Source organism: Trichosurus vulpecula, chromosome 7, assembly GCF_011100635.1.
Source record: "Trichosurus vulpecula isolate mTriVul1 chromosome 7, mTriVul1.pri, whole genome shotgun sequence".
In the NCBI taxonomy this organism is placed as follows: Eukaryota; Metazoa; Chordata; class Mammalia; order Diprotodontia; family Phalangeridae; genus Trichosurus; species Trichosurus vulpecula.
In genome coordinates, this window is record NC_050579.1 from 262,051,708 (window position 1) to 262,076,176 (window position 24,469).

The following is a 24,469-nucleotide window of genomic DNA, read 5'->3' on the forward strand; positions in this document are numbered from 1 at the left end:
AGTCTCCCCATCTCTCAAATGAAGGTGCCGGAGTAGACAACCCCTGCTTTCTTTTCCATGCGAGTCTTGTTTTGCCTCCCACGCCTCCCTCACACGACTCCAACCGCCTACCATCGAGACGAGGCGCTGTTGTCCTAGAGTAACCGGGGCGGGGCGGAGGGGGGGTGGGGAGCGTCAGGGCGTGTATACTTCCGGGCCGTGTGGCGCTGTATCCCAGTACCTTGGTTTCAGGGTTCGGGGCGGTGGCCCTATCTTGTGTGAGTCTGCGCATTGGTGATGCGTCCCCTCCCCTAACCCCGCCCAGCCTCGGGAGTGAGATGAAATGTGGCTATTAATGTTTCTCGACAGCATGGAGGCGGGAAGTTGACGTTAGGCTACACTCGGTGATTGGTTATGTATAGTAGGGCACCGCAATTGACTTCCGGTCCTTCTCAGGAAGCATTAGAGATGGCGAAGGTTGTGGTGACTTGGGTTTGAGAAGTACGGAGGGTAGTCTGGTGGCTATGGAGGCCGTGCTGAGCGAGCTGGTGGCCGTGGACGATTTAGTGGTGAGGCCCTGCTTCGGGAGAGGGCAGGAGGAATCCGGAGGCGCGTGTCCCGAAGGGATGAAAGACTGGGTTGGGCCTATGTACCTTCTCCTCTCCTGTGGGGACACGATAGAACTACAAATCCCAGAAGCACTCGGGGCCCCCCGCCCTCTGGATACCTGCCTCTTTGCTCTGGGCTTGGTGGGGATTGTAGTTTTTTGACCTCAGCACCCCAGAATTTTGTCAGAGGGTTTGAGGGAGCCTGGGAGAAGATGGAGGCTTGAGTCTCTGAGGAGAATTGGGGGCAGGGGTGGATACCTGGGTCTTGGAGAGGAATATAGGGCGGAGATGGATACCTGGCTTTTGAGAGGAATTGGGGAGGGGGTATGATCTCCTGGGTCCCCGAAGGGAATGGGAGAGGGAGAGATCGTCACCTGGGTCCCCGAGGGGAGAGGGAAACGGGGCCCCTCGGGGTGGGGATAGAGATGGTCTCCAGTTCTTGAGAATTTTGGAGAGGGTGGGGATGTACTTTGAGTGCCCAGCTTTGAGTGTTCCCTAAGGGAAGGGGAAGAGGAGCGGAGGGTAGGGGAGGCTCATGGACTTTGCACCAGAGGTGGAAACTGAAGGATCCAGTCCTTGTCTTTTGGGATCGGCTTTGGGGATGGCGCCTCGAGTAACAACCAGGTGGCTCCTTCACCTCATGCCTGCGGGCAGCTGGCAATGCCTTTCTTAAGGGTGTCTGTGAGGGATGGTGTTAGTGAGTGGAAGCCCCTGCAAATGGAGACAGGCCAGGGCCTGGGATGTTGCCTGTCTTGGTTAGTTGAAGGAAGGGGAGAGGGGAGGGGGTCTTCCAGATTAGGCAGCAGTAGTAATGGAGGATGCTGTGGTGTGATGTTGTTTCCTTGCTGCTTGTTCTGAATCATTCTTCTCTCTGGTGGCAGAAATTCGAGAAGAAGTTCCAGACAGAGCAGGCAGGGGGCTCTGTGTCACACAGCACTCAGTTTGAGTATGCCTGGTGTTTGGTGAGAAGCAAATATAATGATGACATCCGAAAAGGCATCAGCCTGCTGGAGGGTGAGGTGCCTAGTTCCCTAGTCCCTCTCTCTTTCCCAGTTTTTTCTTTGCTGACCATCATAACCCTCCTATCCCTCTCCTCTGCCATTGGTCTTAGCCCTTTGACTCATCCTCTTGTCTCAGAGGTCTTATTTTCGACACAAGACTCCATAATGCAATCAGCTCTCAGTTCTGCATATGTGAATTCTCCCAAGACAATCCCAGACAGGTTTCTTTCAGCACTTTACTTGTCACTACCCTCGTCATTGGTAAATACTCAGATATTCATTCCTTTTAAATACCTTCTGTGTTTGAAGCCTTTTATTGGTAGCTGGAGGCAGTGTAACAGATTTACTTGTACATGTATTTCTCCAAAATGATGAGTAAATGACATTTTTATACAGAGAATCCTAGTTTCTCATTGATAAAGAGACCCTCTACTCATCATTCTTTATTGGCTCAGAAACTGGCTTTAAATTTTTCTAGACTTTTATAGAATAATTAATGATTTGTAAACAACTAACCCTACTTGAAAAATTGGTCTGTAAAAAGAACTCTGTGTATATAAAAGTAAGATGTTTTCAATGTTGCAAAAAAGCACCCCTCTATATGTTTCAGAATCTTAGATTTTTTTTTTTGGATAGGGGAAGGCAGGGCAGTTGGGGTTAAGTAACTTGCCCAAGGTCACACAGCTAGTAAGTGTCAAGTGTCTGAGGTCACATTTGAACTCAGGTCCTTGTGACTGCAGGGCCGGTGCTATATTCACTGTGCTGCCTAACTGCCCTAGATTTTTTAAACACAGTAGTAGGATGGCTCTCCAGGCATCTTACTGTAGTTGTGTGAAAGAACAATGTGTAGAGATTTTAAAGAGTTCACAGCAAAACTACACACCAATAAGTGTTAGTACAGGTAGTGCAAATTCAGTCTATAAATCACTGAGAAGTCATAGAATAAAAAAGCATCCAACTTGGGTAGGATCAGTCAAGGAAGGCTTCCTGGAAGCAGCTTTTATGCCGATATTTGAAAAGGGGGAAGGAACTCTAGCCAATTCTTTAGTACTGGCCAAAGCCAAGTAGAAGTTAGCTGTGTGATACTATTATTTTGTAGTGTTATCTGTGCCTTGACTTTCCCTCATGCAGATTAATGAGTTGACCGAGAAACTAATACTTCTTGGATCAGTTGCCAATGCACTTTGAAGCAGTGTCTGTCATGTTAATGCCATCCTTGGAATCAGAGGGGGCTAGTTTGGGGTAGGAAGGGTTATTGAGGGCCTAGACTAGGGCACTGATTTTCCCAGGGTCACAGAGGGCATTTCAGCCTGGATGTGGTTTCCTTCCACCTCTTCCCCAGAACTGCTACCTAAAGGAAGCAAAGAGGAGCAGCGAGATTATGTCTTCTACCTGGCTGTGGGGAACTACCGCCTCAAGGTGAGGGACCCCTCCCAGCTTTCTCTCACTTTCCCTTCTGTCTTCAGTATGCTGCATTCTGAATTACTGCATTCCTAATTCATAATAATGCCACTTGGATGGGGAGGGGGGACTGCTGGGGTGGTGTCAGGGTGAGTCAGGAAGCTGGTGGGAAGGATAAGGGAAAGATAGAAATAGATACTGAGGGCATGGGGAGTGCAGTGAGGTCAGGGTGCTGAGGTGGAGTGCAACCTCAGGTATCAGGTTGTTATCTCTCCTGTCTTATCTCCCCCACACAGCTGGTGCTGTTTATGAACTACACTGCATTAGGCGGTCTTGGGATGGGCACAGGTTTGGGGGAGTATGGTCCAGGAAGAGAGGGAGAAGGGAAGAACAGTGAGATGTCCTTTTTGTAAACACCCACCTACTCCACACAGGAATATGAGAAGGCTCTGAAGTATGTGAGAGGGTTACTGCAGACTGAGCCCCAGAACAACCAGGCCAAGGAGCTAGAAAGCCTTATTGATAAGGCTATGAAGAAAGGTGAGTCTTCTTCCTTTCCTGCCTCTTATGCCTTCCACCTTGCAGCTCTTTTCTGAACTCCTGACCCCTCCCAAGTTACCTTCCCAACCCTAGCTCCCCCATCATCAGATCCCCCCAAGTTCCCCTTTGCTTAGCATTTTTCTCTTAGCCCTGAGCCCTCATCCTCCCCAGAAATCTTTCTGCCCTTTGGCCCCATTCCTTTCTCCATGTTATTTCATATGCAAACACTTGAGGAGTCATTGAGGGGGGATCAGTGGTTTACCAGGGGGAAGGGGATTTGGAGAATCGAGTAGATCTCATTCAAGTCCTCACACTGTTTTCTTCTCCCCAGATGGACTGGTAGGCATGGCCATCGTGGGGGGCATGGCTCTGGGTGTGGCTGGGCTTGCTGGGCTAATTGGACTTGCTGTGGCCAAGTCTAAGTCTTGAGCTGCTAGACCGCTGCTACCCTCGGGACACACCTCTGACCTGCCTGCCCCCCCCCCCTCGGAGATGAAGCAGCCAATTGGGGCCATGGAGATGCTGATACTGAGGATGTTTAAAGAGAGGGGGGGAGAGGGAGGGCCCTGTCTCTTTTGTACCTTTCTTTCTATTCCACCCTCCACCCTCCATCTTCATCCCCTTCCCAGTTTCCTCCCTGGTTACTTCATGCCCTTCAATTTCTTTCCCAAGACTTGCCCTCCCCTGGGATTTTGTGCTTTGGTAGAATGTAAATAAAACTGAGGACTCTGGACTGAGGCTTCTGTGTCTTGAATTAAGGTGGGGCTTGTTGGGGGGAGGGAGGAATAGAGTGGCGAACAGGGATATCATTCCCTATCTGGCATTTCCCTGTTTTGTGCTTTTTTTGTCTTATGTCCCCTTTTGCCCAGAAACTACTAATAGACTTAGAGGCCTGTCTCTAAGCTCCCCTCCCCTATGATGAACAGTGGTAGCACCCAGAAGTGGTGGCATAGATCTCTAGGCATGAGGAAGGGCAGAAACTAGGGGCTGCCGTGGGGAAGAACTGAGGTAAGTAGGACTAAATCTTAAGTGTTGCCCTCTGACCCACTCAGCTGCAGCTGTAGGATGTGTAGCTTTCCATACCAACTTGGTGGAAGGAGGTGGCTGTGGGTGGGGACTGGTTGCTATGGGTTTCCTCCTTTCAGCTTCCTTTATAGCCCCCACCCTTCCCCTCCTTTTGTCTCCCTGCTTCCTCCATCAAGTCCCTCCTCTTGAGGAGGAAGGGGAAACTGAGGTACCCAGGCATGAAAACATGTTAAGAAAAGACTTGGGATCTCAGATCCCCGCTGATTAGGATTTGGATTAGAAGATGCACAGTCCAACTTTCTCCCATTCCAGCTCAGTTACTGCCCTGCTCTTCAGTGTCTCACATCTCTGGTGCCAGGCCCAGCATGGGGTTACTTGCTTCATCACATACTTCTCGTTCCACAGCCCACACCAGCCGAGTGCAGGGAAGGGCCTAAAAGGGAAAGCACAGGGAGGAGGGAAGGGGGAGGTAGAGCAGATACCTGGTGATGATGAGTGGAAGGTACAAGATGGGGTGGAGCAGACCCTTAAGTTTTAACCAATTCCTGCTGTGTCTGACAGCATGTGATCTTGTCAGAGGATTTTTGGGGGACTCCAAACCAAGACCTAGCCGTGGACGTGGGGGAGCGTCACTCTAAGCATTAGTGGCTCTATTCTTAAGAGACTCAACAACCCCCGGGTACTTAACTTCAAGAACATCACCTGCTTTAACTGAAGGTGGAGAGTAAGGCTGATGTCCTGCCTGGGGCAGGCTGCTAGGTGACAGGAAATGGGTCCTTGTTCCTAAAAAGCTGAATCCTTAGGCCCTAAGGGAAGGTGCAGGTGCTGAGCAGCAGGATCCCCCCATTTCCAAAGGGGCAGGGCACAGTACAGTATTTAGTTTCCAATCCATCTTCATTACTACAGCTGATGACAAATCCTAAGAACTCTGGGCTCATTAAAGGAGATGAACCACCCAGAATCACGTTCTGGGCCTGTGACCCATTCCCCTCCCTCCCCTCCCTCCTTGGGCGCCCCTTGTTTCAGGATCAAGTTTCACCAAGAATCAAAGGTCAATTAATATTCCAAAAAAAAAAAAAAGCTGAGCCTTCTGGAGGGGGAGCAGGGAGAGGGAGGTGGTGAATGGAGCATGGCTCTCAACATGTTTGTGGCAACATGTTTCCAGTCTCTAATACCATCCCTTCAGTGAGGGCCCAAAAGAACCTGCCTTCCAAGCCCTGGAGTGACTGGGTTGTGCTTATCACGCAGGGGCTACTAGTAAGGGAGTCTTAAGACCCTTCACTCTGGCTGTGCCAGGGCAGGCCCTCTCTGTACCTTAGGCACTTCCCTGCCCTTTTCAGCATCTCTGCCTTAAAATTAAGTCTTAGGAAGGCATAGACAAGAGGAGAACAGGATTGGGTGGAGGAGGAGAAAGAGAGGACTACAGTTTCTCTGCTTTGATCTCCCCTTTCTCTTAAGTCTTCCTATTTCCCCCTCCTATATAGATACACACCTCCCTCTGCCTCCCCCACACTGGCCCCTCCCCTCCCATGGGGTATCTTCCTGGGTATTTCCGTTAACTCCGGTCAATTCCTCCTCCTGGGGGTGGGAGGGGGGTGGGGAGCCCTAGGCGGACCTGGGGTGGAGTGGGGTGGGGGAGGAGAGGAGAGGGTGGACTTTTGGCCTGTTCATTCCCTCTCATCTCTTGTCAGCAGCTCTAGCTCTCTGCCGAAACTAACCGGAGAGCAGAGACAGACAGACACTTGGCAGAGAGAAGAGCCCCAAAAGAGAACAGAGAAGGAGACGTTGAAAAACCCAACGTGAAGAGAGAGAGAACCCCAGTCAGTCTAAAAGGGAGCTCCCCCCCAGCCCCTTTCTCATTCCCCGACCTAGGTTCCTGGCTTGCAGTTTCTATTTGCTCTCTTGGGGTTCCACCCTTTGGGGCATGCAGAGGTTCGGACTCTAGTCTCACTGCCTCCCAGGTCCCGGTCCCCCTAAACTTCTGTCTTCCCATCATGTCAGTTGCTGTAGAGACATTTGGATCCTTCTTGGGTGTGCTGGGGCTACTGATGCTTGGAGTGACACTTACCAATGCATACTGGCGTGTGTCTTCTGTCCATGGCAATGTCATCACAACATCGACCATCTTTGAGAACCTCTGGTACAGCTGCGCCACAGACTCCACTGGTGTCTACAACTGCTGGGAGTTTGCCTCCATGCTTTCCCTGTCTGGTACAATTTGGGGTGTGGGGGGAAAAGGGGGGGAGGGATACTTGACTAAGTGAAAAAGGAGCCCTAGGAGGGGGAGGGACAGGATTGAATTTCATTTCTGTTACTACCTAGATGACCTTGAGAAAGTCACTTAATCTCTGGGCCTTAGTTTCCTCTTCTGTATTAAGATTTAGCGCTAGACGATCTCTCTAATGTCATTTTTCAGCTTGGAATCTGTGTTCTTAGAGTTACATCCTGTGCTCTACAAGGGAGAAAAATGGGAAAGCATTGTGGCTGGCAGGCAACTTGGTGTAGTGGGAAGGACACTGAATGATTTGGCCACTTTGCCCAGCTTTTACCGTGTAAACTCTTTGGGCCTTCAATCCCTCTTTTTTTAAAATGGGGAGAGTAGATCTCTAAGAGCTTTGACACTATTGTTCTGTGTTTTAAGGTCTCTTCAAGTTTTGACTCTATGTTTTATAGTTGGGGAGTGGGGAGGGCAGCACCTGCTTCTCAAGCCTCACATTTTAACTTGACTGATAGATGCCTTGGGGGGCAAGGACTGTGGCTAGAAATTACTGGTGAGAAGCCCTATGTCTGGGATCGGCATGTTGCATACCTTGCTATAACTCTCACTGCTCTGGGAATGGGGAATAACAGTGGTACCTTGAATGGCATCTGCTGCTCTGTAACCTTGAAGGCTCATAATAGTGACTTGAAGGAGCTGGGATGTCTTCTAGTTCTGACATTCTTTGGTTCTCTAACTGTATTCACAGGGAATGACTTTCAGCTCTCACTGTCCTCAGTGGCCTGGGAGTGGTTCTCACTCTATGCCCACAGACAATCAGAAGGGTCTCTCAGGATTCTGTGGCAGTTTTCTAGGCTCAGTACAGGCTGCTGTGTCCACAATGTGACAACTTTGCTTATAGCTCCTCAAACAGTTCTCCTAGGTGGAGAGGAGTAGAGTGAAGGTTAAAATGATGTCTTGTGGCCTTTAGCTTCTCACATATAACACTCTCACTACAGCCCCAAGTCTTAAGTCCTGCCTTCCTCTTTCTCAAGCTTCACTTTAGCTTCTTCCCTAGGATGGGAGTCTAATCCTTCTGGGTTCGGGGCCCTACCTTCTCCTACCCTGGAACCTCCCCCACCCGAGGCCTAACACTTCATTCCCTGTAGGTCAGTGGTGTTGAGCTCGAACAGAAACGTGGGCCATTAAACTGTACATAAGGACCTCTGTGGGCCATATATTAACATTATCTATATTTTCTTGTATTTTTATTTATTTAGTTAGATATTTCCCAAGTACATTTTAATCTGGTTTTGGCCACACTCAGGAGTATTGCTAGCCGCATGGGGCTGTCGCCTAAAATGGAGAGGGAAAGATATTGACACCGTAGGACAATGGAATTAAAGGTTTTAGAGTTGGAAGGAACCTGAGAGATATTGAATTCAAATCCCTTGTTTTACTGAAGAGAAAATGGGCCTGAGAAGGTCCCCAAAATTACACAAGTAGTAAGCAGCAGAGACCACATTTGAACTTTGTTCCTCTTGACTCCAATCCAATGTCTTTCCATTTTTCCACTACCTACCAGTGAGGCTGATGCACCTTCCAAGGGTTTGAGGGCAGGGGGAAGATCAATGTGTTTTACAGACTCTTAAGGAAGGTTTTATTGCAGCCCCTAAGCGTCTAGAAGCTTCACCCAAATTCACCCCATTCCACCACAACAGATTCTCTCCAGTGCTCTGGTGGGAGACTGCTCCCCTTATGGGAGGTTGTTCTTCCGCTCATTTCCCTGACTAGAAATAGAATAGTAGAAGCACAATTCTGTTGTTCCCAGAATCCCTTCTGGAAACTGTCTTTAACCCCCAGGGACCTTAGAAGTACAGATCATCAGAGTTGGAAGGGACTCGTTATAGTTAAGAATCCCAAAGCCCACATACACTAAGACTGCGCTTGAGCAGTTTCCTTAACTCCCAGACCAAGCCAACTGTACCATTCTGTCTCCTCTAATCATGTCCTCTAGGGAGGATGCTAGTTTTCCCGTAGTCCTCAAGACCACCTCTTATCTCTGTGGGTCTGAGAGGATTCAGGTTTTTCTGGTAGGAGTGTGACCCCACTACTGCCTAGGGATGATAGGGAGGAAGGAGCTGTTCACCTCCTTACCCTACTGTCTGAGGCGGGGAGCCCCTCCTGGTTGTCACCCCCTCCCCATATCGCAATTACTGTTGACGTAAGCTGTGATCTAATTTGCTGCAAAATCTGGGCTTCAATTTGGGCTTCAATTTCCTCCTTTGTAAAAATCAGGGAGTTAGTTGAGAGTCGGTCTTTAAGGTACCTTCTACCTCTGAAGTTATGGGTCTGAGATTATTTTTCCCCCTCACCCAAAGCTTTGAGGGTCCGGAGTTGAGGGTATAGGGCGGTCTCATGAGAAGATGGCAAGAGGAATGGAGAGCAGTTATACAAAGGGACCTGAATCCTAGGAGGGAAGTGAAAGGCTTGGAATGGGAGTGGGTGCTCCCAGAGTACTTTGCCCCTCCCTCCCCCCACTTCTGTAGTCTCTTTGCTGGCTATAAGCCAGTCCCTTACCTCCCTTCAGCAGCTGTGCCCCACCCCAGGAGAGGGGGCCAAGGTCCTTAGGAGTATCTGGCAATTGTTGAGAGAAAGGAGAGAGAATGTCAAAGAGACAGGTGGTACTTGTGCTCAGTTCCTGAAAATGTGATGCATCAGACTAGGAAAGGTACAATACCTGGTACCTCAGCCCCAGGCCCTGTTGGCCCTCTTTCACAGGAAGACAAAGTGAGATGGGGCTTTTCCTGAATCCTGAGGTCAGGGCTGGTGGAATGAACCATTGTAAAGAAGGAAGGGGTTATCATAGGGAGCTCATGGGGAAAGTGGGGGCTCAGGCTAGAAAGCTGGGCCTGGGGGAGGAGAACCTGCTCTGTTTATTTCCTCCGCTCTACAGGTCCTGCAAGGGCTAATGTTGCAATAGATGCTGAAGGAAGGCAGAAAGGAGCGTCTTTGAGAGGATGGGAATGGGGCATAGAGGCATGGGGCTAACCATTATGACCTTCCCTTTACCCCTCTCTCCCTAGGAACCATCCAGGCTTGCCGGGCACTCATGATCACAGCCATCCTTTTAGGCTTCCTGGGCCTCTTTCTGGGCATTATTGGCCTGCGCTGTACACAAGTTGGGTCTCTGACACCTGAGAACAAGGCCAAGCTGGCTGCTACTGCAGGGGCCATGAACATACTGGCTGGTAAGAAAAGGGCACAACTGGCACAGAGGAAACCTGGGAAGTTCTGGAGGGACCTGACTGGGTTTGCCCTCTTTATCTTGTAGCCCTGCCAAGCAGTATCACAGCTGCTACTATCATCTTCCACCTCAACTGCCTATCCTAGGTATTGAGAAGAGATATGAAATATTAGTCCATGCTTTCAAAGGCACTTAGAATCGAATATGGAAGATAAAATATGTACGCAGGTAACTATGATGAAAAATATTCGATTTATTAAGTCCCTACTTTGTGCAAGGTATAGAGAACATAAAGATTAAAAACAAACTAATTTACACTGGAGTGGGAAGGGAGAGGAGGTACAACATGCATGCAGGTGGATGTAATGTATGGTAGAACATAACAGGAAGATTTGAGGAGGAAGAGACCATTCGAAATACGGAAGAAAATGCAAGAAAAAGTGATATTGGAGTTCAGATGAAAGAACGCTTTCAACTGAGGAGGTAATGGAAGATTTCTTGGAGGAAGTAGTATTTAAAATGGGTCATGGAATATGGGAAAGATTTCAAAATGAAGAAAGGTAAGAATAAAGTGCTGAGTGCTAGGATGCAAGTATGAGACAGCCCCTGCCTTAAAGGAGCTTCTATTCTAATGTGGAGACAACACAGATAGGGGAGTAATGGCTAGGGAAGGGTGTTTTGGTCTGGGAAGGTACAAGGATCGAGAGTGGAGCTGTAGGACAGGGCAGCTGATTGACATCTAGAAACAATGGCTGTATTGATTTAATTACGGGGAGGGGGGAAGGGAGGGGGGAGCCAAGTGGATATCTGGATTTGGTTCAAAGCATGGCTTGGGCTGTGTGAATTTGCTCTTGATCATCAATCTGGACATCTCACTTTGAATAGAATAATTCCCTCAGGGCTTGGTCTCTGGAGGTCAGATGGTTCTTTGGGAGCAGAAGCCAAAGCTTGGAGTAGATGCAGGGACTCGATGAAGTTGGGGCCAGCACAGACGGTTGAATGGGATGTGAGAAGATGAAGAAGCAAAGACACAAAGGCAAGAAAGGGCAGATGAGGTAAGGAAACAGCGAGTCATTCAGAGCAGCTGGAGCCCAGGGTAAATACATGCAAGCAAGTATGTGAAGTCAGGTGGGAAAAAAAGACTGGCGCCATGTTGGTGTGCATCTCTGATGTCAGATTCGAAGTGATGTGGCTGGGCATCGGGAGCCAGCCATGTGAATGAGGGGTGTCCTGGGGAAGGTGTGCTTAACTTTTTTGTGGCCTGGACTCCTCCGGCCATCTGCTCAAACCCACAGAGCCCTCCTCAGAATAATGTTTTTGAATGCATAAAATAAGAAAGGGTTACCTCTTAATACGCATAGCAGACTACTGCCAAGCTTATCAGACTGGCCATCTCAGGTCTGGCTATACAAACCAGCCCTATCAGTTACCCATCTAGATGCTGCACTGTCTAATCACAAAGGAGCTTGCAGTCACGCTTCAGATTCTTTTTTTTTTTTAATCCCTCCCGGCCACCAGAATTTTCCATAACCTTCCAATCCCCCTCTGCTTTTCTTTCTCAAGCCAGAGGTGGCAGTAGAGACCAGCAAGCCCCTATGAAAAGCTTCACCTCTCCAACTCTGAGTGGCGCTGACGGGCCATGTCTGTCACTAGCTTATGGCTAAAAAACGTCACTTCTCTTGGTCTAATCAGGACTCAGTCAGCTGAAGCCTCTCAGCTGATTGCTTCTGCCCCAGCTCGGGCAGAGCAGCTTTTCTGCCCTCCCGTGGTGTCTCCCCTTCCCCCATTATTACTGTTCTTAGGAGTTTTGCCCTATTTGTCTTGAATAGCTTAAATGAGAACTGTCTTGATTCTTAAAAAAATCTCAGCTCCCCCAATTTTTCCTATTAAATTGAGTCTTTTAAAAAATCATAACTCAGCCTCCAAGTGTTTAAATGATTTCTCATTTTCTTAGTCTCTCATATGTAAAATATACCTATGCAAATTAGGGCATGTACCCATCTTGCCCAGCTCTAGAGCCTCCAACAAGGTGGTCTGCCTCTTTGGTGCCCTTGAAACTATATTTCTTCATATTTACGTTTTTCTACTTTTTAAGTATATCTTTTTAAGTAGATCTGCCTCTTTGACATTCAACTGTTCCCACACATTGTTAACAAGGTGATCCGAGTCCTCAAATCTATAGCACATAACATTTTCTCTCCCAACCTGCCCAAATCCCATTCGAAAGCTATGTTTGTTCATACACATATTTTAACAGTTTACATTAAAATGAAGGCTCCTTTACTCATTAAATATAAAATATTCATCCATAACAGTGCCAATATTCCAAATCGTTTGATGATCAATATAAATCTCCTCCTTTTCACCAAAAACACTTTTTCTTTTCATCATTAAGAGCTCCTTATGAAAGGGGCCTTAAAGAGACAATCTCCCACACATGTGTATGAGCATAGCTCAACTTCCCGTTCCTATAAGAGGCCTTTATTGGTCCCATCCACATTCTCAGTTAATTAGCACTTGCTTTCCTAAAATTACTTTGTATTTATTTACGTACATATTGTATCATACCAGGAGAACTTAGGTTCCTCGAGGACAGGGACTGTTTTGTTTTTGTCTTTGCCTGGTGACTACCGTAGTGCCTTTTACACAGTAGGTGCTTAATAAATGTTTGTTGAATTGAGTGATATAATGAGAACCTGAATATCGGTGGTGGTAACGGAAATGAAAAACAAGAGGAATCGAATTTCATAGGTAGAAAAAAACATGACTTGGAGGCTGATTGGTTATATGCTGCTAGGAATACGGGGTGGGGGTGGGGTGAAGAACAGCACTATCTTAAAGGAGTTAACACTCTCCTGGGGAGATATATAAACAAATAAATATATAGTATTATTTAAGGAAGGACAGAGCAGTAGCAACTAAGAGGATCAGGAAAGTTTTCCCAAGGGAGGAGACACATGAGCTGAGTCTTAAAGCCAGGGATTCTAAGAAAAGTTAGGAGGATGTGTATTCCTGGCATTGTGGATAGTGTCTACAAAAGCATGGAGACAGAAGATGGAATAACAAATTCAAGGATCAGCAAGTAGGCCGTTTTGGCTGGAAGGCAAAGTGAATGAAGGGGTGTGTGAAATATGTCCAGAAAGATAAGCTGAAACCAGATTGTGAAGGACTTTGCAGGCCAGTCTGAGAAGTTTATAGTTGAAGATGACTTGGAACGTTTGATTTGGACAACTGGGACTACGGTACCATTAGCATACATCAGAAAGTTAGGGGGAAATCCAGGTTTTGGGAAGAAATGGAATATAGCATTTGGGGCTGGCCCGGACCCCCACTCTCACTCCTGGGCTGACTTACTCACACTAACCTGCTCTCATATCAGCAGATCTGGGGTTACCAGAGAGAGAGAGACCACCATCATGGGGTTATGACCAATTCTCTTGGGGTCTCAGAGGTAATCCTGTTGTTGGGGGGAGAGACAGACATTTTTACTACTTAGCACTGTAGCTCCGAAGCCCTTATCATTCTTTCTATTTATAAGAAATGGGCCACCATGACACCATTGACAAATGTTTACTTAATGATAAGGCAAAAAGCAGTCATTAACATTACGGTCAGTATAAGGAAAATTCAGAAATAATTAATACATTACAATCCACTCATAAACCCGGGCCACATTCTCTCACCAATGTACATAGCATCCATGGAGTAGTGTGTGCATTATAGAAATCTAGCAAGGGAATGTGCTTGGGGGCAATTCACCAATCAGCACTGCAGGTCGGGATGTCCTTAGAGGGTTCAGGAACAATGCCAACCATATGAAATTCTTCTCTGCTAGTTGTTCCCCTTCTGGTCCTCATAGCTATTTCTTCTAAGACAAATCCACTCTTATGCTCTTGAACTGATAAAGCTCCCAGCTGCCCATAACACGACTATGTTCATTTAAGCCAGAGAACTGCTGTGCTCCTCAGTGTCACTTTCTGTTTAATGCAGATGAGCTTAGCTACTTCTTTACTCAACAGGATTCTGTCTTGTCCAATCCTCACCCAAGTCTCTCTTCATAGAAGAGCAGAGCTCACAGCATAACAGATGCAAAAATTTTCTTCCCCCTCTCAAAATTTCCTTCCCCCTCTTCTCCCTTTCAAACCAAAGAGGGCAGTAGAGAGCAGGCACAACTTTGAGTGGTCTCCCTTGTCTTAAGCCGTAGATGGATTATCAAGGCATTAAGTTCAAACAGAAGAATTCAGTTCTCTTCCAATGAGTTCTCCAGGCCATTGGCAGAGAAGTCCCTTTCTTCAGCGGGCCTGAGGCCTTCCTGTCAGCTTCTCTTCCTCTGCTGGCTTCTTCACAGCTGGTTTTTTCATTCTTTCAATGCTTCAAATAAGAGATGGTCAGTAAAACTCAAGAAATTAGCTTTTCTATCAGTAATGAAACCAACAGTCTTTATTTGATCTTCCCATAGTCTCCAATAAGTTATTTAATTAATAGCTTTGCCAGTTATAACCTTTAAGACTCCAAAAACAGTCACATACAAATAAGCTGACAGACCAATTTATGGCCTTCCATATTTTATGAGACTGTGTTTCTTTATAAGTTGATTTCATCCTTTCGCTCTATACGATTCTTTTTTTTTTCTGCTCCCTTTTAGCAACCAAACTGTTCACTTATGAAAGGGATAGTACTTATATTAGTAAGTTGTTTTGTACATTTTAAGTCCAGATAACATTAGAATAACCAGATGAAGATATCCAGTGGGCACTTGGAGATGCAGGTCTCACGAGAGGATTGGAATTTATCTTCTTAGAAATGATAATTGAAGTATAGGAGTGGATGCTATCCAAAGAATATCTTTATTAAGCGTCTAGTACATGTTAAGAGACACTGTGAGATACTATGGAGGATACAAATTTTAGTAAGGCATGGGTCCTGCCACTTTGTGGAATTTAGTCCAGTTGCAAAGAAAAGACACATATAAGTGAAAATAGCTGTTGTATAGTTTTTGAGGTTTTCAAGGTGCATATCCATCAGTAAGCACTTATTAAGTGCCCACTATGTTCCAGACACTATGCCTTGGGGATAGGAATATCAAGAATGGAACAATCTCTTCTCTCAAGAAACTTACATTTTAATGGGGGTGGCAAGAAGTACATATTTAAGCATATATAGAATAAATGTAAAGGGAACAAATACAAATAAATGCTAGAAGTTAAGTACAGGGCAGTTAAGGATCAAGAAAAGCTTTGTGTGGAAAGTAACACTTAAGCTGTGACTTTAAAGGATGATAAGGATTCTATGGGTGGCAGTAAGGAAGGAGTGCATTCCAGGAACGGGGGACAGCCCATTACAGTGTAAATGCAATGAAAAAGCATTTATTGAGTGTGTGCAATGTGCCAAATGCTACCAAGTACTGAAAATACCAACAGGAAAGTAAAAGGAATCTTGCTCTCAAAGAGCCTACCTTCTAGGTGGGAGAGGCAGCAAATATGGAATAGTTCAGCTGTGGTAAAAAGTGCAGCAGTAATTTAGTGACAAGGCCTGGGGTAGGGGTGGAGGTGGGGGTGGGGTTGTCTTCAGATGGTACTATTAGGAAGGAGGAATCTTGGTGGAATTTGGATGGGCTGGGATCTAGTTGAGGCCATTGGAAGAAGGAGTCCTCTGATGGTACTCTTAACAGGGGCAGGGGCAAGGGCAGCTGGGGTGGTTAGGCATGGAGGGAGATGTCGATCTGAGAAGATTCCTTGGTTCCTGTGGATGTGATATGGACGATGAATCAGCAAAGGAGACCAAAAAGAAGTGGTCAGGTAAGGAGGAGAACCAGGAAAAAGGGGTATGACAAAAACCCAGAGGAGGCATGGGTGGGGAACCTTTGGCCTTGAGGCCACATGTGGCCCTCTAGGTCCTCAAGTGCAGCCCTTTGACTGAATCCAAACTTCACAGAATAAATCCCCTTAATAAAAGGATTTGTTTTGTAAAACTTGGACTCAGTCAAAAGGCTATGCTCAAGGACCTAGAAGGCCACGTGTAGCCTTGAGGCCACAGGTTCCTTACCTCTGAAGCCTAGGAGAATGAGAGATAGAGTGTTACATGTGACAAACAGCAATAAGCCCAGTTTGCCCAGATAGCAGCATTAGGGAAAGGGAGTTATATACAGTGAGGCTGGAAAGGTAGGTTGGAGCGAGGTCGTTAAGGGTTGTAAAAGTGACTCAGAGGCATTTTTGTTGTCTCCTACAGGCAATGGGGAAGTACTGAAGTTTATTGAATAAGGGAGTAACATAGTCAGATATACACTTAAGAAAAATGAATTTGGCAGCTGCATGGAGTGAGAAGGGACTTGAATTAATGAGATTAAGTAGGAGGCCACTGGGGAGAAGTGATGGGAGCATGAACTAAGATGGTGGCTAAGTACGTAGACAAGGCTGGATTGTAGAGATGTTACCAAGATAAAAATGGCAAGATTTGGCAACTGATTGGCTATGTGGATGAGGGACAATGAGGTGTTAAACTATAGCACCAAGGTTATGACCTGGAAAATGGGAAGGCTGGCCAGAAATAGGGAGGTTTGGAAGAGGGGTGGGCTTGAGGGAAAAAAAATTCTAAGTTCCGTTTTGTACATGTTGAGCTTGAGATGGCTGTGACATCCAGTTTGAAAGGTCTACCAGTTAGTATGTGGGACTTAAGCTCAGGGGAGAGACTGGGGCTAGATAGATAGCTCTGTGAGTCATCTTCATAGAGATGATAATTAAACCCATGGGAGCTGATGAAAATCACTGAGAGAGAATGTAGAAAGAGAAGAGGGCCGGGACAGAGTCTTGGAGAATACCCAAAGTTTTCAGATGGGTGATGAACCAGCAAAGGAAACAGAAAGATCAATCATACAGGTAAGAAGAGAACTGGAAAGAAATCTTACAAAACCCAGAGAGTCAAGAGTACCTAGGAAGTGAAGGCTGTCGACAGGGTCAAGTGCCAGCGGGTAAATTTAGAGAGAGGGTAGTTTCAGCCGAGTGATGAAGTAAAAGGGCTGAGGAATGAGTCAATGAGAGTGTAGAGGTATTTTTCTAAGCTTTTGGTAGGAAAAGGTGATAGCTTGAGGACATAGAATCGTCTAGTGGATTTTTTTTAAAGAGTGGAGGACACTTGGGCCTATTTGAAGACAGTAGGGAAGGAAGCAGTATTAAAATCCAGCCTCAAATACAAAATTCTTTGTTTGGCTTTCATATCCTAGCCCCCGCCTACCTTTCCAGTCTTCTTTCACCTCACAGCCTCATACTCTTTGATCCAATGAGGCTGACCTCCTGGCTTTTGTAAGGACAACACACTCCATTTCTCAGCTCTGGACATTTTCTCTGGCTGCCCCCATACCTGGAATGCTTTTCCTCTTCATTTCTGCCCACTGACTTCCCTGGCTACCTTTGAATCCCATCGAAAATCCTGTCTACAGGAAGGGTTTTCCTAAATCCTTTTAAGTCTAGTGCCTTTCTTCTTTTAATTATTTCCTATTTATCCTATCTATAGCTTGTCTGTACATATTTCTTTGCTTTTCTCTTCCCTTAGTTTATGAGCTGAGTGCAGGGACTGTCTTTTGCTCATTTTTGTGTCCCCAGTGCTTCCTAGTATAGTTCTTGGCACGTAGTAGGTGCTTAACAAATGTTTGACTTATTGACAGTGGATAGGGAGAGATGTATGATTAGAGAGAAGGAGGGTACATTTGAATGGGTAATGTGCTAGAGAATATAGGAGGGGATGAGATCATAGCCAACCAGCTGTCAAAACCTGTTGTCTCTACTTTTGTCACATCTCACACATGTCCTTTCTCTCCCTACTCTAATCTATCCTCCACTCAGGCTGTCAAATTGATCTTCCTAACACCCAGATCTGACCGTGTTACCTCCCTATTCAATAAATTCCAGTGGCTCCCTGTCCCCTTCAGGATCAAATATAAAATCCTCCATAGTAACTTGTTCCCTTCCTACATTTCCTACACCGCCATGTACTCTGATGCAGTGACATCCTGGCCTCCTTGCATGACACTCCATCTCCAGTCTGGCTTCCTTCAAGTCTCATCTTCTGTAAGAAGGCTTCCCTAGTCTTCCTTAATTTTTCCTCTAAAGACTACCCTGATTCATCCTGTATATATCTTGTTTGTACATAGTTGTTTACATATTGACCCCCTCATTAGAGCTCCATGACAGGCTTTTGCCTTTCTTTGTATCCTCAGAACTTAGCACAGTGTTTGACACATAGCAGATGCTTAATAAATGCTAATTGTCTGAGGATTTGACCTTGGAAAGGAAAAAGGCCACCCCATCAGACACTGGGAGAAAAGAGAGAGGGATGATGTTAATCGAGTGGTTTTAAGATAAAGAGGAGAAAAGAAAGAGTTCATGGTGAAAATTTTCCTAAATTTTCTAATTAAAATAAGATCCAAGGTTCTCAAATGAAAGGGTGGGAGACAAATGTGGTAGGATTGAGGAGACAAAATTTGGAGTGTCTAATGTGTGGAGTGAAATAGGGAATTCAGGGATAGGGACTGTGACAAGTGAAATGTGAAATAACTGAGGAAACAAAGGTTCCTGCTTTTGAGCATATTGCTTTATTAAGCAATGCATACCAACTGTATAACAAATTGGGACCAGGCCTCCTCAGCTTGGCACTGGACCCTGAATACAGGGGGCCACAGATTTTTTTTTTATTTTATTTTATAAATTTCTTTATTTATTTTTAGTTTACCACACACGGTTCTACATAGTTTTGAGTTCCAGTTTTTCTCCCCTCCCTCCCCCCTCCCTCCCCAAGACGGCATGGAGTCTCATATAACTGTCATGTATGACTTTGCATTGAATTAATTTATGCACTAGTCAAGTCGTGGAGAAGAATTTTGACCAATGGAATGAATCATGAGAAAGAAGAAACAGAACCAAAAAAAAAACCCAAAAACAAAAACAAAAGAGAAGCAGAAAAGGCGAGCATGTAGTGTGCCTCGATCTGTATTCAAACTTCGCAGTTCTTTGTCTGGATGAAGATAGCATTCTCCATCGTGAGTCCCCTGGAGTTGTCCTTGCCCCTTAGGTTGCTGAGAAAAGCGCAGTATGTCAGGTTTGGGCCACAGATTTTTATGCATTGAAAGAAAAGAATTAACAGGTTGTAAAACCAGGATAAAAGATTAAGTAATCTGATTTCTAATTGGAGGATTTCTAATTAGGGGCTTTCCAGGTGAAGAAGGGGTGGTGGTGGCGGTGGTGGTGGTGGTGAACAGGTACAATTCCCAAAATCAGGAAAAGAGGTGTCCCAGTCCCCTGCAAGTTTCTGTATTTGATCAAAAGAACAAGAAAACAGTAACTGGTTGACTAGTATGGAGCCGAGTTTCAGATGAGATATGGGCTGCTTGAGCTGTATAATTGTGAGAAAAGTCTTTGCACCAAGCTCTGGATCTGACTAGATTCCTGGTCAGCATAACCTAGGTCCTTAGTAAAAGGCCTTTAAGCAACAGGGAGAGGAGGTACAGCTTCCCAGCCTTGCAGGGCTAGGTTCAAACAACTCAATAAAGTTTTCTCACAATTCCTATAATTGAATGAAATTTTCTCACAAGACAAAATGAACTAGACCCATAATTAGATATAAAGGGAACAGAGCTAGATCCAGAACTGAGTCACGAGATGGAGTCAGTGTAGTTCACTCAATTCCCACAATTCCCTGCGGACTGGGCCTGTGATTTTACTGGTATAGGGAACTTCTGGATGAGAAAACTTCCTCTACCAGTGAAGTAAATGCAGGGCTGAGCATATTATACACATTCCCTCTTCTGCTGCCCCCCATAAATTCCTGTGGCTTCTTATTATACGTCATATATATTACATACATTAAATACAAAAAGCTCTGTTTGGCATCCAAAGCCCTGCCCACGGGCCACATGCGGTCCACAGTGCGATTTTATGCAGCCCGTTTGTGGGTTTTAATTTTCATGAGTGAAAAAATAAAATAATAATTTGCATGGAATGTGTATTATATTTTTTAATTCCATCACTAATAAATAATGTCATCGATGTTAATTTTCTTTGGTGTTTTTAGGCAGTATTACGGACGGAACATATCGCACGGAATTTTCAATTGATCTGTGGGATATGTTCCATCTGTACGATGCAGTACGCATCTACCTTTATACTGTTGTGTTGTCACTTTGTTGTTTTGTGTTTGCTTTCGCACTTCGAGCCTTCGCCTGTCGTATCGATGACGCACGTTCTCCCACTTTTTATTAGCGTACTGTATTTTTTATTCTGGGTGCGGCTCTCGAATAATTATTTTATTTTAATGCAGCCCTAAGATAATCTAAGGTTGGACAGCCCTGACCCCGTTCATTCCTACCTCTGCAGTCTTTTTTCACTTTATTCCCTAACACATACTCTTTGATCCAGTGACACTGGCCTTCTGGCTTTTCCCTCAGCTCCAGGCACTCCCTCTGGCTGCCTGCCATGTTTGGAACACCCTTCCTTCTCCACTGTGGTTACTAACCTAATGGTTTCCTTTAAGCTCCAGCTAAAATCCCATCTCCTTCAGGAAGGCTTCCCCAGTCTCCCTTTCTTCCAGTGCCTTCATTTATTTTGTATATAGCTTGCTTTGTATATATTTGTTTGCATGTTGTCTCCTCCATTAGATTGTGAGCCTCTTGAGGGCAGAGATTGCCTTTTGCCTCTTTTTGTATCCCCAGGCACATGTACATAGCAGGTGCTTAATAAATGTTTATTGTATTGTAACTTGTAGTAATGGGGTCAGAAGTGAGGCCTGTTTATGTAGATAAGGAAAGAAAAAAAAAGATACTTAACAGTACAAGGCAAAATATGCTTTAGCAGTTTATAGGAGGGAGACAACATTCTTGGTTGAATATTCCAGGAAAGTTTCGTGTAAGAGGTGTGCCTTGAACTGGAAGGACAGGGAAAATTTGAACCAGGGGAGAAGAAAGGGGCCAGAGGTTCAGAGGTGAGAATATGCAAGGCATGGTCAGGGAAAATCATTTTGACTTAGATTCATGGTAAACAAATGAGGCTTGGGTGGGGAGTGGCATGGTGGAGGAGCCAGATTGTGGAGGGCCTTAAATTCCTGGCCCAGGAAATTTACTTTTATTGTAATGGGGTCGCTTTTCACAGTTTTTCATAGAGTATCTGGCAAATGAAAGTGTTTTAGGACCCATGCCTCCACTTTTCACTGAACCATCCATTGTCTCCCCTATTTTGGATAGCATAGGTTCTCTTTAGGGCTTCTCTCTTTTCCCATTTCCCTCCCACGGCTTGGTTCCTCTCTTCCTTGTTCTCTTTCCTTCCCTGGAGTAAGGGGGGGAACCTGGAGGTGTTCAGTGGAGGAATGAGTCTTGAGGAGGGTCAGTGTAATTCTCCCTCCCTCCCATCTTTCCTCTCTTAGGTCTTTGTGGGATGGTGGCTATCTCCTGGTATGCCGCTAATATCACCCGACAATTCTTTGACCCTACGTATGCTGGGACCAAGTAAGTATGGGAACTCTTTCTAGCATTCTAGTTGCCCTCACGTTCCATCCCCAGCAACAAAGTTTCACAGTCCTGTTCCACTCTTGGACCCTCGGGTCTGCTCTGCCCACCTCATCTGAACCCATCTGTAAGGACCCCCACCCCTTTCAGTTCCCCTCTTCGGCAGGGGTCCCAGGGCTCCACCCACCCACCATTCCCTCCCTGCGCTGTCCCCCAGGTACGAGCTGGGCCCTGCCCTGTACCTAGGCTGGAGCGCCTCCCTGCTCTGCATCCTCGGGGGGATCTTTCTCTGTAGCCACTGCTGCTGCTCCTCAAAGAGCTCCTCCAACAGGTGAGCCTGGGGAGGGGGCAGGAAAGAGAGGGAGGGGGCACAGAGGAGGGGAAGGGCCCTCATCGCCTGACTCTTCTCCCCATCCTGCAGCGTCCCCTACAAGGCTTCCGTGACTGTACTGCCCTCCGTGGGCCCCACTTCTCGCTTGCCCCAAGGGGCTTCAGACGACAGCGAAGCAAGCTTCGGCAAATACGGGAAAAACGCCTACGTGTAGAGAGGCTTAGGCGGTGGCTTCTGCTCTCTTCTGATGACCCAGCTTGGAAGGAGCAGCAGGAGAGAGCACGAGCTCCCCAAAGTCAGCCCTCGCCCCCAGCTCTTTGGCTCCGCCTCAGTTCTGAGCAAGCTCCAAGCACTCCATCATCCATCCAGACCCCACCCTTACTCCGGCCCGGATACCGGGCTTCGCCCCGAATTTCACGTCCCGCCCCTCCCCCCCCACCACAGCTTTCTCGCCCTTGCCTCTTTCCTTGGCCCCACTTTGAGAGACCCTGTGGGATACGGGGCGGGGAAACCACTGACTATGTGTATTTTGTATAAATAAAAGTTTCTATTACAACCTTATCTGTAAAATGGGGATAATTGCTGTAGTAACACACACAGGATCCTTGTGATTCAGAGCGATAATTGGACTTTACCAACTTTAAAGCAATATGTAAATGCTGGTGGCAGAAATTCTTTATAATACTGATGCTGAACTCTGCAAGGCCGTTGGATAGCTGATTCATAGTGCCGGGGTGGGGGAGGGGAGGGAGAAAGGGGCTGCACAGGCAGGTGGGTGGAGGGCTCATGAGGGAGGAGGCAAATACATGTAGGTGAATTGTGGGGGCATAGGGCTCAAATGGGCGTGTGTGTGGGGAGGGGGAGGGGGAAGGAGCGGGAGGGAGACCATGGATGTATAATCAGAAGATGAGTTCACATTCCAGCTTCGCCAAGTGACAGCTTCTCTGAAGCTCCTTCTTTCATCTGTAAAATGAGAATGCTTCAATTAATTACTATTTCACGTTGTGAGGATTAAATGAAACATGGATGTAAAAATCTTTACTGAAAAGTGCCAAATAAGTGTCAGATACTATTGTTAGCCAGAGGGTATTAAAGCTATTTCTGAAAAGGTGAAACCCCCCCCCCCCAAATTAATACTGAACTCAACTGGCTTAGGAAGTCAGTGGATATCTTTTGGTTGTTTTTGGGGGGATTACATATGCCATCTTGAAATACCTCCTCTTTGGGGGAATTTACCAGATTGTCATTAGCCTGTCCTGGATAGAGTGCTCCTCTCGGAGTCAGGAATACCTGGTTTCAAATCCCCCCTCCAGCACTTGTGTCACTATGTAACATGGGCAAGTCTGTACCTCTTGGAAACTTGAGTTTCCTTATCTATAAAAAGGGGATAATTGCTGTAGTAACACACACAGAATCGTTGTGATTAAGAGCGATGATAGGTAAGATAATAGACTTTACCAACTTTAAAGCAATATCTAAATGCTAGTAGCAGAAATTCTTGATAATACTGATACTGAAGGCTGTTTGATAGCTGATCTTAAGGAGAGATAGGTATCAAGACAAAGAATGCTACCAGTTCAGCAGACTCGAAAAGCTTCTTTTTTAACGCCTAGGCAAACAGTCTAAAGACAAGCATCATCCCAATGATAATAACTTAGGATCTTCCCTTCATCCCTAGATCCCTGCCACATTGACATATTGGATACTACAGTGTAAGTTCCTATGACTTATCTAAATTTTACCCTTTCACAGGGCAGCCAGCACCAATTTCAAACTCCAAATTGCTTAGGAGTCTGGAAACATTCATCTCAGGATTGCTGTTCAGTTATCTATGCTCAGGAAAGAAACACAAAGCAAAAGAAGAAGCTGGACTTTTATGATATAAGATATAATCTCAAGCCCGTCTAAGTCAGCACATATGCTGACTGTCATGCTCCAGAAGTTTGGCGTTTCTTTTATGGTGAGGGAGAAGAAACTCCTCAGCTTCTCATGGGACATCCAGGGAGACAGAACTACTTGGCCACATGCTCCAGGGAGAGGAAGTAGAGCAAGGAGATGTCTCCTCTTTGAAAGTACTGAATAGGCAGCTCTTCCTGGATCAGCAGAGAATCCTCCTGGTGCAAACACCCCTTTGCTGCCACCACAGGACCAGGGGACCTTCAAGGGAATTGCTTCATCATCCCAAAGCACCCAGGTACTCCAGTAATGAGGCACACACGGTCAGTTGGATGCAGCCAGAGCACCTCAGAGCAAGCCCAGTGGAGGGGCACCCTTTTATTCCACCTCCTTACATACTCCATGGGGGTATATTCCAGCCCACCTCCATAAATAAAAAGAAAGATAAGTTAGCAATTTACATAGCAATTAGAAGCACTGCAGGGTTCAAGGAGCTAGATTTTGTGCTCTTTCTCTCAACTAACAGGTCCATCTGTTTTGGCCCCATACATGTGGTCCCAACCAGGCTGACTGCCTAAAAGAAAGGTTTGACTTCTTTTTTTCATACTCTTTGCTTCATTATATCCACAGGGAAAATTATGTAAAAGTTAGGTTTGGATCATGTCTAGAGTCTCCCCAAACTGAGGAATAGAAATATATTTGATCTACATTATGGGTCAGGTTTAGACAGGTACTGATTTCCTCCACATAAAAGA

The 24,469-nt window shown here is 46.0% G+C and overlaps 2 protein-coding genes across 3 annotated transcripts; both read left to right on the forward strand.

Annotated features, from left to right (window-relative positions):
* Positions 1–412: 412 nt before the first annotated feature.
* On the forward strand, positions 413–4,262 carry FIS1 (fission, mitochondrial 1). The gene is made up of 5 exons (XM_036765962.1): positions 413–548; positions 1,469–1,601; positions 2,931–3,007; positions 3,424–3,529; positions 3,861–4,262. Exons 1-5 carry the CDS (start codon positions 504–506, stop codon positions 3,956–3,958), a joined length of 459 nt encoding a protein of 152 aa, XP_036621857.1. The 5' UTR covers positions 413–503; the 3' UTR covers positions 3,959–4,262.
* A 1,979-nt stretch (positions 4,263–6,241) lies between these two features.
* Positions 6,242–24,039, forward strand: CLDN15 (claudin 15). Of its 2 annotated transcripts, XM_036765958.1 has the most exons (6): positions 6,242–6,766; positions 9,839–10,003; positions 21,406–21,487; positions 21,705–21,818; positions 21,909–21,993; positions 23,965–24,039. In XM_036765958.1, the coding sequence occupies exons 1-6, from the start codon at positions 6,550–6,552 to the stop codon at positions 24,022–24,024; spliced, it is 723 nt and encodes a 240-aa protein (XP_036621853.1). In that variant the 5' UTR covers positions 6,242–6,549; the 3' UTR covers positions 24,025–24,039. The 2 variants fall into 2 exon arrangements, with proteins under 2 accessions (XP_036621853.1, XP_036621852.1); XM_036765957.1 differs by lacking the exon at positions 23,965–24,039 and having other exon boundaries at positions 21,909–22,379.
* The last annotated feature ends 430 nt before the right edge of the window (positions 24,040–24,469 follow it).